The sequence below is a fragment of the Monodon monoceros genome, unplaced genomic scaffold (genome assembly GCF_005190385.1).
Source record: "Monodon monoceros isolate NGI ecotype Baffin Bay Population unplaced genomic scaffold, NGI_Narwhal_1 Super_Scaffold_12, whole genome shotgun sequence".
NCBI lineage: Eukaryota > Metazoa > Chordata > Mammalia > Artiodactyla > Monodontidae > Monodon > Monodon monoceros.
This window is the reverse complement of record NW_021703768.1, coordinates 110,603,103-110,620,380: the sequence shown is the minus strand read 5'-3', so window position 1 is coordinate 110,620,380 and position 17,278 is coordinate 110,603,103. Positions and strand designations below refer to the sequence as shown.

General features: G+C 36.0%; 1 protein-coding gene across 5 annotated transcripts in view; it reads left to right on the top strand.

Moving 5' to 3' along the window:
- Window positions 1–17,278, top strand: part of AFF4 (AF4/FMR2 family member 4) — a 93,616-nt gene that overhangs the window by 37,117 nt on the left and 39,221 nt on the right. For all 5 annotated transcript variants that reach the window (XM_029215906.1, XM_029215908.1, XM_029215904.1 and 2 more), the window contains one exon: window positions 2,276–2,362. In XM_029215906.1, the coding sequence (XP_029071739.1) occupies window positions 2,276–2,362 (87 nt within the window). The remainder of the gene's footprint in view (window positions 1–2,275; window positions 2,363–17,278) is intronic.

Genomic DNA, 17,278 nt, shown 5'->3' with positions numbered 1-17,278 from the left:
TCATTTTTCAGTTGCCATGTACATAAAAAGTTTAAGGGAGCATATATCTTTACTCCTAAATCCTCAAAAATGCATGGCACTTTAATACCTGGAAGAAATCTTAGATTTTCTTATATTTAATTATATCTTTGATGTTACTGACCATTTATTCTACATTTTATGTATATGCAGGACTTGGCACGTGGCCTTGGGTGTAATAGGTGCTCAGTCATTTGATGGTAGGGAGTTAAATAGATTTTCTATTGAGAGTATTTTGGTATTTGAGGTGTAAAATGCCAACATTGAAAACCTGGGGCATATGAGTTTCTGTTTCTTTTCCCTTCCCTATGTACAGCGTGCAAGGAAGTTCAGGTCTACATTCCTTTCGTGTTTTCTTTTTTCTTCTTTTTTTTTTGGCTGTGTTGGGTCTTTGTTGCCGTACGCAGGCTTTCTCTAGTTGTGGCGAGCAGGGGCTACTCTTGATTGTGGTGCGCGGGCTTCTCATTGTGGTGGCTTCTCTTGTTGCAGAGCACAGGCTCTAGGTGCTTGGGCTTCAGTAGTTGCAGCACACAGGCCCTAGAGTGCATGGGCTCTAGAACGCAGGCTCAGTAGTTGTGGCGCACGAGCTTAGTTGCTCCGCGGCATGTAGGATCTTCCCAGACCAGGGATCAAACCCGTGTCCCCTGCATTGGCAGGCGGATTCTTAACCACTGTGCCACCAGGGAAGTCCCCCTTCATGTTTTCTTGATATTTGTAGTCATATTGTTTCTGGGAACCCCATCACAAACTTAAAGGAAAAAAAGTTTTTCTAATCTAAAAGTAATATATGTTTATTGTAAAAAATGATGTATTAATTCAAAGCTTACTAATTGAGTACCTACTGTGTGTCAAGCACTAGGGACATAGTGGTGATAATAGTGATAGTGTTGCATCCTTTGAGCTGACATTCTCGAGCAGGATGTAGGAAATAATCAATTATATACAATTACTTCAGAAAGTGAAATGCTATTAAAAAATAAAGCCTTGTAAGAGGATAAAGAGCAAGTTTAGTGCAGGTGGCTGTTTCAGAAGATTCAAGTGGTAGAAGCTGCATCAAGTGCCCTTGTCTCTTCCTCCTTCAGTCATTCTGTTGTCCAGAGGTAGCCACTGTTAACTGTCTTCCAGAGATTTTTTCATCGATAAGCATTTACGAGGATATACACTATGATTTGTATTTGCCACTTAACAGTAACTGTGGATATCATTTTATTTCAGTAGGTAGCTTTCTCATTTTTCTGTCTGCTTGGTGTTCCATTGTATGAATGTCTGGTAATCTAATCCTTTGTTGTTGGATATTTAGGTTGTTTTCATTTTTTAAAAGTGTGAACCCCTTGAATATGTATCTTTACATAACTGTGTGGGTATAGCTATAGGGTAAATTCCTAAAAGTTATATCACCTTTAATTTATTGTATTTTCTCAGACTACTTGATGGCTTACTTTGAACTAAATGCCAGAGATAAAACACTCCCTCCTTATTCTGATACCTCTCTCTCTCCTGCTTCTCTAACATATACATTGTGATTATATCCAAACCTCTACTTGGACATACTTGGCATATGATTAGACAGAAGGCATTGAATAAAATCAGACCTATGGCCTTTCTTGTCTGTCTTCCTCCTTGTGTGCTTTTGATAGCTCTCTTCTTATTTCCTCCACCTGACCAAAATTTCCTTTCAGTGAATGAGCTCTGTAGCCAGACTACCTAGGATCAAATTCTGCGTCCATTACTTACTAAGTGTGTGACCTGGAGTAAATAACTTAATCTCTGTGCTTCAGTTTTGTCCTACATAGAGTCAGGATAATAACGGTATCTACTTCATAATGTCATTATGATGACCAGTTGAGTTACAAACATGTAAAATAACAGTATCTGGCCCATTAAAGGTACGCAGTAAATGCTGGCTGCTTTTCTTACTGTTAATCCCTTCCTCCCACTCCCACAGCAAGCTCTTCCTCAGTAGCATTTTACTAGCCTTGTGTTTGATTACAGGCTGATTTCTATAACTGTTCACAGGTCTTACCATCTTAACTCTAAGCTCCTTGAAGCTAGAGAGTGTAAACTGTTTATCTTCCTATTACCTACCCCATACATAGTGCCTTGCACACACTGTGCTTAATTAATATTGATTGATTAAATATGTATACTTTTGGAGGAGCAATCATGAAACCAGCATTTATAATACAAATCTGGTTTTTAGCTGTGTAATTTTTATCCTTGACCTGCTTGAAAACAAACTGTAATAATTACATTTCAGGAGATGACGCATTCATGGCCTCCCCCTCTAACGGCTATTCATACACCATGCAAAACCGAACCTTCCAAATTTCCTTTTCCAACTAAGGTAAGTAAATGAAGTGTGTCTATATACTGTAAGAAAACTCTAAATGGCTTGACTAAAATCATGTGAATTCAGAATTATCTTGCCATTCCCATTCTAGTGGGAGATAGATAATAAATAAGTGAATAAATAGGTAAGTTTGGATAGTGATATTACTATGAAGAAAATAAAACCAGAACATAGAATCGAGATTAACTTGGATTGAGAGATACTTGGAAAATCTTTGAAGGCAACATGGGAAAGAGACTTAGAAGCTATCAATGTTTGTTGCAAACTATTATGATATTCTAGGCCACAGATGATAAGGACTTCCCAAACTGTTTGTATGAGGAACTCCTTTCCAGAAGACACAACAACCATACTTACGTCATATGGTAAAGGTTCCTCAGACAACAGTTCCAAGCTCATCTAAAATCAGCAGATTTGGTTTTTTTACATTAATTTATACTTATACAAATAATGCAAAAATATATTCTCCTTGTGAAAGTTTGGGCAGGACCCCTAATAATAGTCTTCCCCATATTCTGTTTCCTACATCTCACCAGAGCTACTTCATACATATGTTTACAAGTCTTTTCATATACATTTACATACACATGTAATGTAATTGTTACATACTTGCATTTTCTCATTTGTTTAATTTCTGTACAGATACAGTCTACTGTATTTTTCATCAGTCAGCAATAGGTCTTAGAGAATTTTTCATGTTATTTTATGTGTGTATATATATATATATAGAGAGAGAGAGATTATATATAGATAATGTATTACATATAGAGGTATTTCAGTTCTTTTAACTGCATCCATTTTATAAGTATATCTTACTTTATTTAGCCATTTCCCGTTGGTATTTAACTTGTTGCCAAGTTAAATTGTAAACATTGCTATAGTGGATAACTTTGTTAATGCCTTCTTGTGTGCATATGAGTTTCTTTTGTGTAAAGAGCAAGAAGTATAGTTGTTGGATATTGAGGGTATATAGTTAATATATTCTCTCAGATCCCCTCCATAGTGATTGTACTAGTCAGTACTCCCACTTGTATTCTCTATTATTCCTTACATGCACAGCACTATTTGTTATTTTAAGTACCAGTCTTTTGAGTGGGAAATGGCATTCCATTTCCTAGATTGCTAGTGAGCTTCATCATCTTTAGTCCATTTAACTTCTATGTGGATGAATTGGCCTATTTCCTCTGCCTTTTGGGCTACATCTTTCACTGAATAAGTTTCAGCAGAACTTCTTTTTTTGTTTTGTGTTGTTTGAATTCTGGATTCAAATAATTTGTTCCATATACTGCAAATGTTTCTCCCAGTTAGAGCCCTTTGAAGTTTTATGGTCTAGAAGATTTTAATTTTGATGAATAAATTTATCTTTTTCTTCTATAAAGCTTTTGCTTTTTAATGTCTTGTTAAAGAAAGCTTTTCCTTCTCCAGGATCACAAACATATCTTCTTATTTTTCCTTTAATGTGATTGCAGTTTTGTTTTCTTTGTTTATATTTAGCCCAGTTTATTTTTGTAAGTGATGTGAGGTATATCACTCACATCTGCCTATATGTGTGCCATACCACTCTTTTACTTTCTTAAGTCAACTTCATTTACACATAAAAAATGCACATATATTTAATGTACAGCCTCAGTTTTGATAGACATATGCACCTGTGTAACCACCACGTTAGTCAAGAATTAGAATATTTCTGTCACCCCACAAAGTTCCCTCAAGTTCCTTTCCAGTCCCCCTCACCCCCACCACTGGCCGCACACAATGGCTGACCTGTTTTATGTTGCTATAGGTAAGTTTTGCTTTTTCTAGAATTTCATATAAATGTACTCCATACAGTGTATACTTTTTTGGCATATTTATTTGCGTTCTTTTGCTCAGTATATACTTTTGGAATTCTTCCATGTTCTTGAATATATCAGTAATTTTTTCCTTTTTATTCATAGTTCATTTTTATTTCTGTTGTATGAAAATACCAAAATTTATTTATCCATTCACCTGTTGATGAACATTTGGGTTGTTTCTAGATTTGGGCTATTAAGAATTAAGTATTTATAAACATTCACTAACAGTCATTTCTGTGTTTATATTTTCTTATGGGTAAATGCTGAGTCATATGGAAAAAAGTAGAATTGCTGGGTCATGTGTTAAGTGTGTGTTAAATTGATTGTATCACACTCCTACCTTATCCCACTCCCATTTCCCAGCAGTGTATGATAGTTTCATTTGTTCTACATCCTTGCCTACATTTTCTATTGTCATTCTGTTTAGTTTTAGCCATTTTAGTGGGCATGTAGAGGTATCTCATATTGATTTTAATTTGTATTTCCCTTATGACTAATGATGTTGAACCTTTTTATGAGCTTATTGGCCATTCTTCTCTTTGAAATATCAGTTCAAACTTTGCCGTGTGTGTGTGTGTGTGTGTGTGTGTGTGTGTGTGTGTGTGTGTGTGGTGGTTGTGGTGATGCCAGAGTTGGGTGGGTGATGACTGTAGTTTTGTTTTTCCTAATAATGTCTTTGGTTTGATATCAGGATAATGCTGGCTTCTTAAAAGGAGCAAAGAAATGTTCCCTTCATCTCTATTTTCTGAAATAATTTGTGAAATATTAGTATTAATTCTTCCCTGTATGTTTAATATAATTAATCAGTGAAGCTGTCTGTACCCCTAGTATTCTATATTGGAAGGTTTTAAATTACAAATTAAATTTCTTTATTAAATATAGAGCTATTCAGATTTTTGATTTCTTCTTACGTCAGTTTTGGTAATTTTGTTCGTTTCAGTCAAATTTATTGGCACAGTTAATTTATAATCTATACTTACTATTTAATGTCTGTAAGATATATAGTGAAGTACTTTTTTCCCTGCTATTGGTGATTTGTAGTTTCTCTTTCTTTTTGTTTTCCTTGATTTGTCTAGCTAGACCTTTTTCAGTTTTGTTGGTCATTTCCAAGAACCATCTTTTAGTTTTTTTCAGTTTTCTGTTTCTTTGATTTTTGCTTTTACTGTGATTATCTTCTTTCTACTTATTTTGAAGATTCTTTTTTTAAAATATTTATTTATTTATTTATTTATAGCTGCATTGGGTCTTTGTTGCTGCACGTGGGCTTTCTCTAGTTGTAGTGAGCAGGGGCTACTCTTCGTTGCAGTGCGTGGGGCTTCTCATTGCAGTGGCTTCTCTTGTTGCGGAGCACAGGCTCTACGTGCATGGGCTCCAGTAGCTGTGGCACGCAGGCTCTAGAGCGCAGGCTCAGTAGTTGTGGCGCACGAGCTTAGTTACTCCGTGGCATGTAGGATCTTCCCGGATCAGAGATCAAACCCGTGTCCCCTGCATTGGCGGGCAGATTCTTAACCACTGCGCCACCAGGGAAGTCCCTTTCTACTTATTTTGGGTTTCATTTGCTTTTCTCCTGATTTCTTAAGTTGGAAGCTTAGATCATAGATTGTAAACATTTCTTGTTTTAAGTATATAAAACTATCAGTTTCCCTCTAAGGCCTGTTTTAAATATACCTCACAAATGGTGATATATTGTGTTTTTATTATCATTCAGTGCAGAATATTTCCTAATTCCCTATGTGACTTCTTCTTTGTTTTATTTAGAAATATGTAGGGTTTTGTTTTCTTTGGTACGCGGGCTTCTCACTGTTGTGGCCTCTCTCGTTGCGGAGCACAGGCTCTGGACGCGCAGGCTCAGCGGCCGTGGCTCACGGGCCCAGCCGCTCCGCGGCATGTGGGATCTTCCCAGACCGGGGCACGAACCCGTGTCCCCTGCATCGGCAGGCAGACTCTCAACCACTGCGCCACAAGGGAAGCCCAGAAATATGTAGTTTTATTTTCAAGTATTTGAGGATTTTCCAGATATTATTCTGTTACTGATTTCTAATTTATTTATATTCTTGTCAGAGAATATATGCTGTAGAATTTCAGTCCTTTTAAATTTATTCAAATGTTTTAAGGCCTAGTAAATGATCCCTCTTGGTGACTCTTCCATGTGCACCAGACACAATATGTTCTATATGTGTCAATTAGATATGGTTGGTTGAGAGTGGTTAAGTCATCTATATTTTTACTGACTTTCTATCAACTTGTCCTCTCAGTTACTGAAAGGAGAGTGATGACATCTGCATCTGTATTCGTGGTTTTGTATGTTTCCTTTCAGTTTTGTCCATTTTGGGCTCATGTATTTTGGAGCTTTGTCCTTAGGTACATATACATTTAGGATTTCTGTGTCTTTCTGATGAATTGATCTCTTTTTTTCATTATAAGATTTCCTTGTATGTACCTGGTATTAATGCTTGTTCTGAAGTTTATTTTTTTTTATCATAATTCTATTTTTAGTTTTCTGAGTAACCTCCACACTGTTTTTCATAGTGGCTGTACCAACTTACAGTCCCACCAACAGTATAGGAGGGTTCCCTTTTCTCCCCACCCTCTCCAGCATTTGTTATTTGTAGACTTTTTAAAAATTAATTAATTAATTTATTTATTTTTTGGCTGTGTTGCATTTTCGTTGCTGTGTGCGGGCTTTCTCTGGTTGCAGAGAGGGGGCTACTCTGTTGCGGTGTGCGGGCTTCTCATTGCAGTGACTTCTCTTTGTTGCAGAGCACAGGCTCTGGGCACGTGGGCTGCAGTAGTTGTGGCATGTGGGCTCAGTAGATGTGGCTCATGGGCTCTAGAGCGCAGGCTCCGTAGTTGCGGTGCATGGGCTTAGTTGCTCCACGTCATGTGGGATCTTCCCAAGACCAGGGCTCACCCCGTGTCCCCTGCATTGGCAGGCAGATTCTTAACCACTGTGCCACCAGGGAAGTCCCTATTTGTAGACTTTTTAATGATGGCCATTCTGACCAGGGTGTGGTGGTACCTCATTGTAGTTTTGATTTGCATTTCTCTAATAATCAGCAATGTTGAGCATCTTTTCATGTGCCTGTTGGCCATCTGTATGTCTTCTTTGGAGAAATGCCTATTTAGGTCTTCTGTCCATGTTTTGATTGGGTTGTTTGTTTTTTTGTTGTTGAGTTATATGAGTTATTTGTATATTTTGGAAATTAAGCCCTTGTTGGTCGCATTGTTTGCAATATTTTCTCCCATTCTGTAGGTTGTCTTTTCATTTTGTTTATGGTTCCTTTTGCTGTGCTATTTAGTTTCACAATCAACTCTCCTTTGTCTGATATTCATATAAAAGCCACTCCAGCTTCTTAAGAATTTATGGTTAACATGGTTTAACATTTTCTGTTCTTTTATTTTTAATCTTTTTGTGCCTTTATATTTAAAGTGAATTTTTTATAGGTGGCATATAATTGGGTCTTGATTTTTTATTTACTCTGCCCATGTAGTGTGTAATCTTGGCACATTCAAAAGATTTCCCTTGGGGCTTCCCTGGTGGTGCAGTGGTTGAGAGTCCGCCTGCCGATGCAGGGGACGCAGGTTCGTGCCCTGGTCCGGAAGGATCCCACATGCCGTGGAGTGGCTGGGCCCGTGAGCCATGGCCGCTGAGCCTGTGTGTCCGGAGCCTGTGCTCCGCAGTGGGAGAGGCCACAGCAGTGAGAGGCCCACGTACAGAAGAAAAAAAAAAAAAAAAGATTTCCCTTTAATGTAATCATTAGTGTTGTAGGCTTTAAATATTCCATTTGCTACTTGTTTTCTATTTGTCCCATCAGCTTTTTCTTTCTTTGTTCCCTTTCTTGAGATCCTTTTGGGTTAAATAATTATTTTTTAATATTCTGTCTCTTATATTATTTAATAGCTATACCTCTTTTTTAATTGTAAGTTAAAGCTTGAGTTTATCAGAAGACTTTGAATATAAGTTTGTAATTCTGGCTAATAGCTACTTTTCCTTTTTTTCGGTAACTATTTCATTGAGATGTAATATACATAACATACAGTTCATCCATTTAAAATGTACAATTCACTGGGTTTTAGTATATTTAGAGTTGTGTAACCATCACCGCAATTATTTTAGAACATTTTCATCACCCCAGAACGAAACCTTGTACCCTTCAGCAGTCACCCTCCTGTTTCCTCCAACCCCACTCCCCAACCCCCAGCCTCTGGGCAACCACTAATCTTACATTATATCTCTGTAGATTTGCCTATTCTGGACATTTCGTATAAATAGAGTCATGCAACATGTGGTCTTTTGTGACTGGATCTTCTTGGTTTTTTTTGTTTTTTGTTTTTTGGCTGCATTGGGTCTTCGTTCCTGTGCACAGGCTTTCTCTGGTTGCGGCGAGTGGGGGCTGCTCTTCATTGCAATGTGCAGGCTTCTCATTGCAGTGGCTTCTCTTGTTGCGGAGCATGGGCTCTACACACGTGGGCTCTGGTAGTTGTGGTATGCAGGCTCAGTAGTTGTGGCTCGCGGGCTCTAGAGCACAGGATCAGTAGTTGTGGCATACGGGCTTAGTTGCTCAGCAGCATGTGGGATCTTCCCAGACCAGGGATCGAACCCGTGTCCCCTGCATTGGCAGGCAGATTCCAGGGATCGAACCCGTTTCCCCTGCATTAACCACTGCACCACCAGGGAAGCCTGCTGTCATTTATTAAGTTGAGGAAGTTCCCTTCTATTTTTATTTACCTGAGGGTTCTTGTCAGGAATGAATTTTGGATTTTTTGAATGTGTTATTTGAATTTATTGATATAGTCAGAGGATTTTCCTTTTTTTGTCTGTGAAATGGTGACTACATTGGTTAATTTTAAATTTTTAAATCAACATTACATTTCCTGGTAAAAACTCCACTTAGTCATTATGTATTATCTGCTTTATGTAGTGTTGAATTCGATTTTCAAAAAAATTTTTTTTCAGAATTTTTGCACCTATGTTCCTGAGGGATACTGGTCTGTAATTTTCTTTTCTTGTTGTCTTTGTCTGGCTTTGGTATCAGAGTAAATTCATGGAATGAATTGGCACATTATTCCCTCTTCTCCATTTTCTGGAATAGTTTGTGTAGAATTGATATTATTTCTTCCTAAATGTTTGCTAGAATTAACCAGTGAAGCCCTATGAGTATTGAGTTTCCTTTGTAGGACAGTTTGTAAAAATTGAATTTATAATCATGTTATCTATTTCTCCTTGCGTCTGCTTTGGCAGTTGTGTCTTTCAAGGGATTTGTCCATTTTATCCACTCATTGTCAAATGTTGTCAAATTTATTGATTTAAAGTTTTCGATAATTTTCTTTTATTATACTTTTAAAAATCTGTTGTGATGCCACTTCTCTTATTCCTGTTATTGGTAATGTGTTTCTTCTCTCTCTTTTTCATCTGTCTAGAGGTTTGTAAGTTTTATTGATCTTATTTTTAAAAAACTGCTTTTTTTCCCTCTCTCCATTGTTTTTCAATTTTGTTGCATTGATTTCTACACTGATCTTTATTACTTTTTTGTTCTGCTTTGCTTTGCTTTATTTTGCTCTTCTTTTAAAAAAATTCTTAAACTGGAAGCTAAGGTTGTTGATTAGAGATCTTTCTCACTTTCTAATATAGGATTTTAATGCTATAAACTACCTTCTAAGTAATGTTTTGTTTACATCCCAGAGATTTTGATATGTTATGTTTTCATTTTTGTTCAGTTCAACATAACTTTTTGTTGTTGTGTTTGTTTTGTTGTGTTTTGTCCACATCATGCATGGCATGCAGGATCTTAGTTCCCTGGCCAGGGATCCAACTTGTGCCCCCTGCAGTGGAAGCACAGAGTCCCAACCACTGGACCGCCAGGGAATTCCGTCAACAGAAACGTCTGATTTCTTTGATTTCTTCTTTGTTCTGTGGGTTATTCTGAAGTGTCATTTAGTTTCCAAATATTTGGAGATTTTTTTCATGTATCTTCTGTTATTGATTTGTGGTTTAATTCCATTGTGGTCAGAGAACATACTTTGTGTGACTTGAATCCTTTTACATTTGTTAAGACTATTTTATGGCCCAGAATATTGTCTCTTCTGGTAAATGTTTCGTGTACCCTTGAAAAGAGTGTACCGTTGTCAAGTGGAGTGTCCTGTAAATGTCAATTAGATCAAGTTAGTTATGGTGTTATTCAAGTTTTCTGTGTTTTTATTCTTTTTAATTCTTGTTCTGCCAATTATTAATTTATAGTTAATCTCCAGCTATTACTTTGAATTTGTCTCTTTGTCCTTACTTATTCATTCCTGCTTTTTCAAGTTCTGCTTTTAGGTGCTTAAACATTTGGGATTGTGATTAGCTCTAGATGAATTGGCCCCTTATCATTATGAAATGACCTCCCTTTAATCCTGATATTATTCTTTGCTATAAAATTTACTTTGCCTGATATTAATATAGCCACTTAGCTTTCTTTTGATTAATGTTAAGTTGTATACCTTTTTCTATCCTGTACTTTTAACCTGTGTTCTTACATTTAAAATGCATTTCTTATAGGTAACATAATTTTGTCTAGAGCTTTTTTGTATTCAGTCTGACACTCTCCTTTTTTGGGGGGTATTTAGTCCATTTATATTTAATGTGATTATTGATATGGGTGGGTTTATCTCTGCCATCTTGCTTTTTGATATCTACCGGCCCCATCTGGTCTTTTTTGCCTTCTTTTTGGATTGAGTATTTCTTATTATTACATATCATTTTTGGTTTATTAGCTGTAATTCTTGTGTTATTGAATGTTTACTTCAGGGTTTGTAGAATGTATCTTTAACTTACTGAAATCTATCTCAAGTAATACTAAGCCATTCTTTTCTATCATATAAAAATTTCTCAACATTATGCTTGTGTTTTTCACTTCTCCGCATCTGTTGTTGCATACATTTACTTTCATGTAAGTTATAAACCCCACAAAATTGTTAATCATTTTAAAAGTCGGTTATTTTTTAAAGAGATTTAAATAATAGGAAAAAAAGGCTTTTGTATTTCCCCATATAGTTACCATTTGCTCTTTCTTCCTTTGTGTTAATCCAGATTCCTCTCTGGTATCATTTTCCTCCTGCCTGGAGGACTTCTTTAACTTTTCTTTATAGTGCTTATTTGCTGGTGATAAATGCTTTTAGCTTTTGTATGTCTGAAATAAATTTTTATTTCACCTTTTCTTTTTTGTTTTTAAGATACTTTCACTAAATATAGATTTCTAGGTTGAAGATGTTGATCCATTGTCTTCTGGCTTGCATTGTTTCTGATAAGTAATTTATTGTTGTTCTTTCTTCATCTGTGTATAATGTGTCTTTTTTTTTTTTCTGGCTGCTTTTAAGAGTATTCTGGTTGCAACTGATTTTAAGTTCATTTATGATGTGTCTTGGTGTGATTCTCTTCATCTTTCTTGTGCTTGGGTTTGTTTGATTTTAGCTTCTTGGAACTTTGGGTTCATAGTTTTCATCATATTTGGAAAAATTTTTCTATTACTACCTCCAAATATGTTTCTGTACTCACTTCTTTCCTTTTTTCCTCTTTAGAGACTCCAATTACATGTATATTGGGCCTCTTGAAGTTGTTCAACAGTGTAGTAATGTGCTCTTCATTTTTCTCAATCTTTTATCTTTTGTTGTTTCATTTGAGTTCTTTCTATGGCTGTATCTTCAGGTTCGGTAAACTTTTGTTCTGCATTGTCTAGTTTGCTATTAATCCCATTTGACATATTTTTAATCTCAGATATTTTAGTTTTCATCTCTGTAAACCTCTTATGTTTATGTGTTTTATCAAACAGGTACTAAGTTCTTACTATGTTTCAGATACTAAATTTGACAATGTATTTTTTAAAAATTTTATTTATTTATAGTCTTTTTGGTCACGCCATAGGGCTAGTGGGATCTTATTTCCCATATCAGGGACTGAACCTGAGCCCTCTGCAGTGAGAGCGTGGAGTCCTAACCACTTGGACAACCAGGGAATTCCCGAGAATGTATTTTTTATTGCAATGCTTTTTCTTTTTTTCCAGCTTTAAAAAAATTTTTTTTAAATTTTATTGAAGTATAATTGATTTACAATGTTGTGTTAATTTCTGCTGTATAGCAGTGATTCAGTTATACATACATATACATTCTTTTTCATATTCTTTTCCATTATGGTTTATCATGGGATATTGAATATAGTTCCCTGTGCTGTACAGTAGGACCTTGTTGTTTATCCATTCTGTATATAATAGTTTGCATCTGCTAATCCCAAACTCCCAATCCATCCCTCTCCCACCCCCTCCTCCTTGGCAAACACAAGGCTGTTCTTTGTCTGTGAGTCTGTTTCTGTTTCATAGGTAAGTTCATTTTTGTCATATTTTAGATTCCATATACAAGTGATATCATATGGTACTTGACAGTGTATTCTTTTTTAAAAAAATATTTATTTATTTATTTGGCTACATTGGGTCTAAGCTGTGGCACGTGGGATCTTCGTAGCGGCATGTGGAATCTTTCATTGTGGTGTGTGGGCTCTTTGTTGTGTCATGCAGGCTTCTCTCTAGTTGTGGTGTACGGGCTCTAGGGTGCAAGGGCTCAGTAGTTGTGGCACGCAGGCTTAGTTGCTCCACGGCTTCTGGGATCTTAGTTCCCCAACCTGGGATCGAACCTGCGTCCCCTGCAGTGGAAGGCAGATTTTTAACCACTGGCCCACCAGCATATCCCTGACAATGTATTCTTTATTGGTGACACTTTTAGTTATAAAGGTGAGGGCAAAAGAACGATTGCAGTGGGCTCAAAAAGTATTGGAGGCAATGATTATATAAATGGAGATTTTCTTTTGAGGCATTGTCTGTAAAAGGGAGCAGAGAAATGTGGTGGTGCCAAAAGGGTATGGTGATATTATCAGGGGGGTATTTTTTATAAGATGAGGACATTTTATCGTATTTATATGCTGATGAAAATGATTTTGTAAAAAAGGAAAAACAAGTGATATATGGGAAAGAGAGAAGGCAACCTTAGGAAATCTCCACAAGAGGGATTGACATTCATGCCCAAGTAGAGAAGATTGGCCTTAGAATAGAGCACAATTAGGTCATTCTTTTTCACAGGAGGGAAAGCAGAGTGAATGGGTGTAGTTAGAGATAGGTTGGTAGATTTTCCAGTGATAGTTTCAAGCAAGCTAAAGCTTTTGACTGCCTTTACTCATATTCACTGTATGTTCTGAACAATCCCTGGCAGTGTTCTAGGTGCTGTACACGCAGCACTGAACCATTTAGATGGCATCAATGTGTAGAATAGTTCCTAGCACATAATAGCTATTCAGTAAATGTTTATTGACTGAATTTGGGTATATATACTCAGGTAACTGTGTTTAGATTTTTGATATTTATGAAACAGCTCAGTTAGCTGCTTAATGATTATTGCTTTGGTTGGGTTGCTTTTACAGGGTTTTGCTCTTTTATAGCTTGTCTCATGCTCTGAATTTTCACTGAATACAGCTTCACGTATAATATAGCTTAAAGCTTTATATGAAGCTTTAATAGGTATTTATTCTCCTTGTGCACTAACCGTATGGACTAAGTCTAATGAGCGGACAGAGAAGGGACAAAGTTTTGATACTCAGGGAATTTGGAGATGGCATCCTAGAGAAGATGACAACAACCGGGATTAGAGCGGGAAGTGCAGGAGTGCCAGAAGCACATGGGAAGAAGAGGACCACAACAGAGAAGATTTCCTACCCATTAACAGATCTGAAAGAGCAGTTCACAGTCATGGGTGAGAATTTGAGTTTACTACTTGGAGAGCTAGTTTATTAGTGAATCACTATCATTTGCTTAACCATTCTTTATCTGTGCCATTTAAAAACAACACAACAACAACAACAAAATCCAGTCAGTTCCATGTTGTTCTCCAGCTACTCCTCCACTTTAGAGTTAATCTTATTAAAGAGTGGTTCATATTTGCTGTCTATATACTTTCCTCCATTTAATCCTCTGTGCAAGCTGATCTTGCTTTCACTCTCAGTGTCTCACCAAAACCATTAAGATCACCAGGGGCCCATTTTGGCAACTCCAATTAATGTTTTTCATTTTTTATCTTCATTGAGCTTCTCATGAGTATTGAATGTTGTTTAACCTATTTCTTCCTTGTCTCCCACTATACACTGCTCATCTAGATTTACTTTGTCTCTTCAGTTGCTCATTTTTCTCTTCTGTCTCTCCCTCTACCATTAAAAGTAAGTTTTCCGGGCATTGTGTTGAGTACTATAAGAGAATTCAAAAGAAGAAATGTGTTCTGCCAGTGTGTCAAGCATTTGGTTGTGGAAATGAAGTAATACAAAAGAAAGAAAAAAGAATTACATGTTAGTGTTTAATTGGATGCACAGTTAAACATGAGGAGAAGTCATTTTTCTCCCAACCAAAAAGCAAAGAGAAAAACAAGCATGGTTCTCTTCTGCTGTTCCATATCTTAGTGAAGCTAGAAAACCTTATAGGAGTTAGGTTTGGCACTTTGCTCTTCATCACACCTCATAGACTGTCACCAAGTCCTAATGATTTTAACTCCTTTAATGCATTTCAATTTCATTCATTTTTCTCCATCTTTATTGTTACCGCTGTGGTAAGTCAGTGGTCTCCAGAGTGGAAAATATATACCCCAGTGTTGTGTGCATTAGAGAATGGGGGATGGGGGTGAAAAGTTTATTCTTATATTTTAGTTCTAAAAATCCCAATTTATTTGCTTTTTAATTTTAAAAGAAAAATCAAATACGTACATTTTGCTGTCTCTTGATCCGAATGGCAGATGGTCACATTTTATGTCTGGTATGTGAGGTATCCCAAGAGAAGTTTAGGTCTTTTCAATATGGAAAATTGATAGAGTTGTTTTCATTCATTTGTTCTTCCTAGCTGTGTCATATTGCAGTTTTAAGTGTGCTTGGTTAAGATGATTTACAGATTGTATTAACTGGTTTTAATTCAACTAATCTTCACTAATGCACAAATGGCTTAAAAGACATACCTGCAGTGAAACTACTGAATGAAAATAACACTAAAATGCATTTCTGACCAAACAAGAAAATGGCAGAGTTGAGATTGTCCTTCTCCTGTTATGAGCCCTTCATCTGCCACTACAAAGTAGAAACAAAGATGCCATAAGCAGAAAAAATGCATGTTTATCATTAACCTTGCCTTTAGTGTATATAGCAAGTGCCTTGAGATAGTAACTGATGAAACTGAAAGCATCATAATTTGTACTTAGTGACATTTTGAATTATGTGGTATTCAGTTCAATCGTTATACATAGATCAGGCCTAATAAAATTTTATTAAAAACTTCTTTTGATGTTTCTCCCAGTGTTCTATAATCTTTGTTTAAAAACTCAGTCTTTTTACTCCAATGAAAATGACTGAAATCCACTACAGAGAGAACACAGAGAAAACATACTAAAATGCATTCTTTTGTCAGGAAACACTATTGAAACAGGCTTAGAAAGCAAAGCTAAAGATTCAAGAAACAAATATTAGAATAAATCATGCAGTGTACAAAGTTAGCTGTATATAGATTGGTGAAAGTGCAGGTGCTTCTGGTAGTTTAAGATATTGTTAGCTTCTTTTTTAGTTATAAAATACTTGAAAAGCAATTTTTTTGTGTGTGTACCACTCAAAGAAAGATATAACAGAAGTTAAATCCTAAAGTATAAATAATTTTTCTTCCTCCTTCCTTCATGGAGAACCTGTGTGGCACTCCCAGATACCTTTTATACTAACGCAGAAGTTCACTGATTATTTGTTTAATGACATAAGAAGTTAGCTCACTTATAAAAAAAAAAAAAGAAAATAATTCATCGAAAGGCAGTGCTTAATCCATAATGATTCTGAAGAATATCTGGCTCTGACCTAGTCCCCCAAACCACTACAATGTTAGTATTTTAAAATAATCACATCAAAAATAAATATAGTCTCTGTACCTCTCTATCTTGAATTATATAAACGCATAATTTAAGCTAAAAAAAACATGAATTAGACATCTCCTTCCCTTCCTTTCTCTCCCTCCCTCTTCTCTCCTTCCTCCCTCCCTCACTCCTTTCTCCCTCTCCCCTCTTCCCTCTCACTCTTTCACACACAAGTCCCAAATACATTAGATCTTTTCATAACATATTTAAAATAATAATAAATTAAACCCTCTTCTTAGAATAAAAGTGATGTCTTAATGAGTGAAAAAGTAACTGCCTCAAGCTAGGAAAACAGGATTTAAAAAATAATGTCATTACTATGTATTTTTTCTTGTTGACAGAAACTATGATGATTGTCATATGTGCAAACTTTAAAGACTTAGAAACAGAATTTTCTAACTTCAGTGGGTTTTGAACCTATTTCCTAAAAATATTAAACCACAACCTTTTAATTTATTTTCTTGAAAACCTGTTTTGTATCATTGAACATTGGAAATCTATTAGCTCAATTTCAACAGAAACCTTTGCATAATTAAGGTATAAATTGAAATTTTGATATCATGATTTAGTAAGTATAGCACTTCCATTTGTATAGCTGTGTCTTTGTGATGTCCAATGAAACCAAATATCAAGCCAGTTTTGGTGTCAGACCTTTGAAGCACTATATATTTTTTGTGTGTGTAAGAAAAGTGTTGTTGTCATTGATAAATATAATTTTTAAATTACTCTAGAATATTATCTGAGCCCTTTAAAATTTCAATAGTTTGGTTTTACATAATATATACTAGTTAAATAACAATGCATACAGTATACGTATTTGGGAGATACAATTGCAAAAATTTCTTAGTGGTGGGAGGTACATGATCAAAAAAGCGTGGAGACCAGTTTGTTTAAGCTGTTGTCATCTCCTATTTGTACCACTGCAGTTATCTCCTAACAAATATCTTTACTTCCATTCTAGATTTCTCAAAGCTGTTCTCTACTTAATAGCCCAGGTAATCATCACAATATGCAGATGTGCTTGTATAATTCTTCTGCTTAGTAAATTGCACACACACACAAATCTTTAATATGGTCTATAAAGTCGATAAACTATGTGATCTAGCCTCTCTGGTCCTGAGTCTAATTT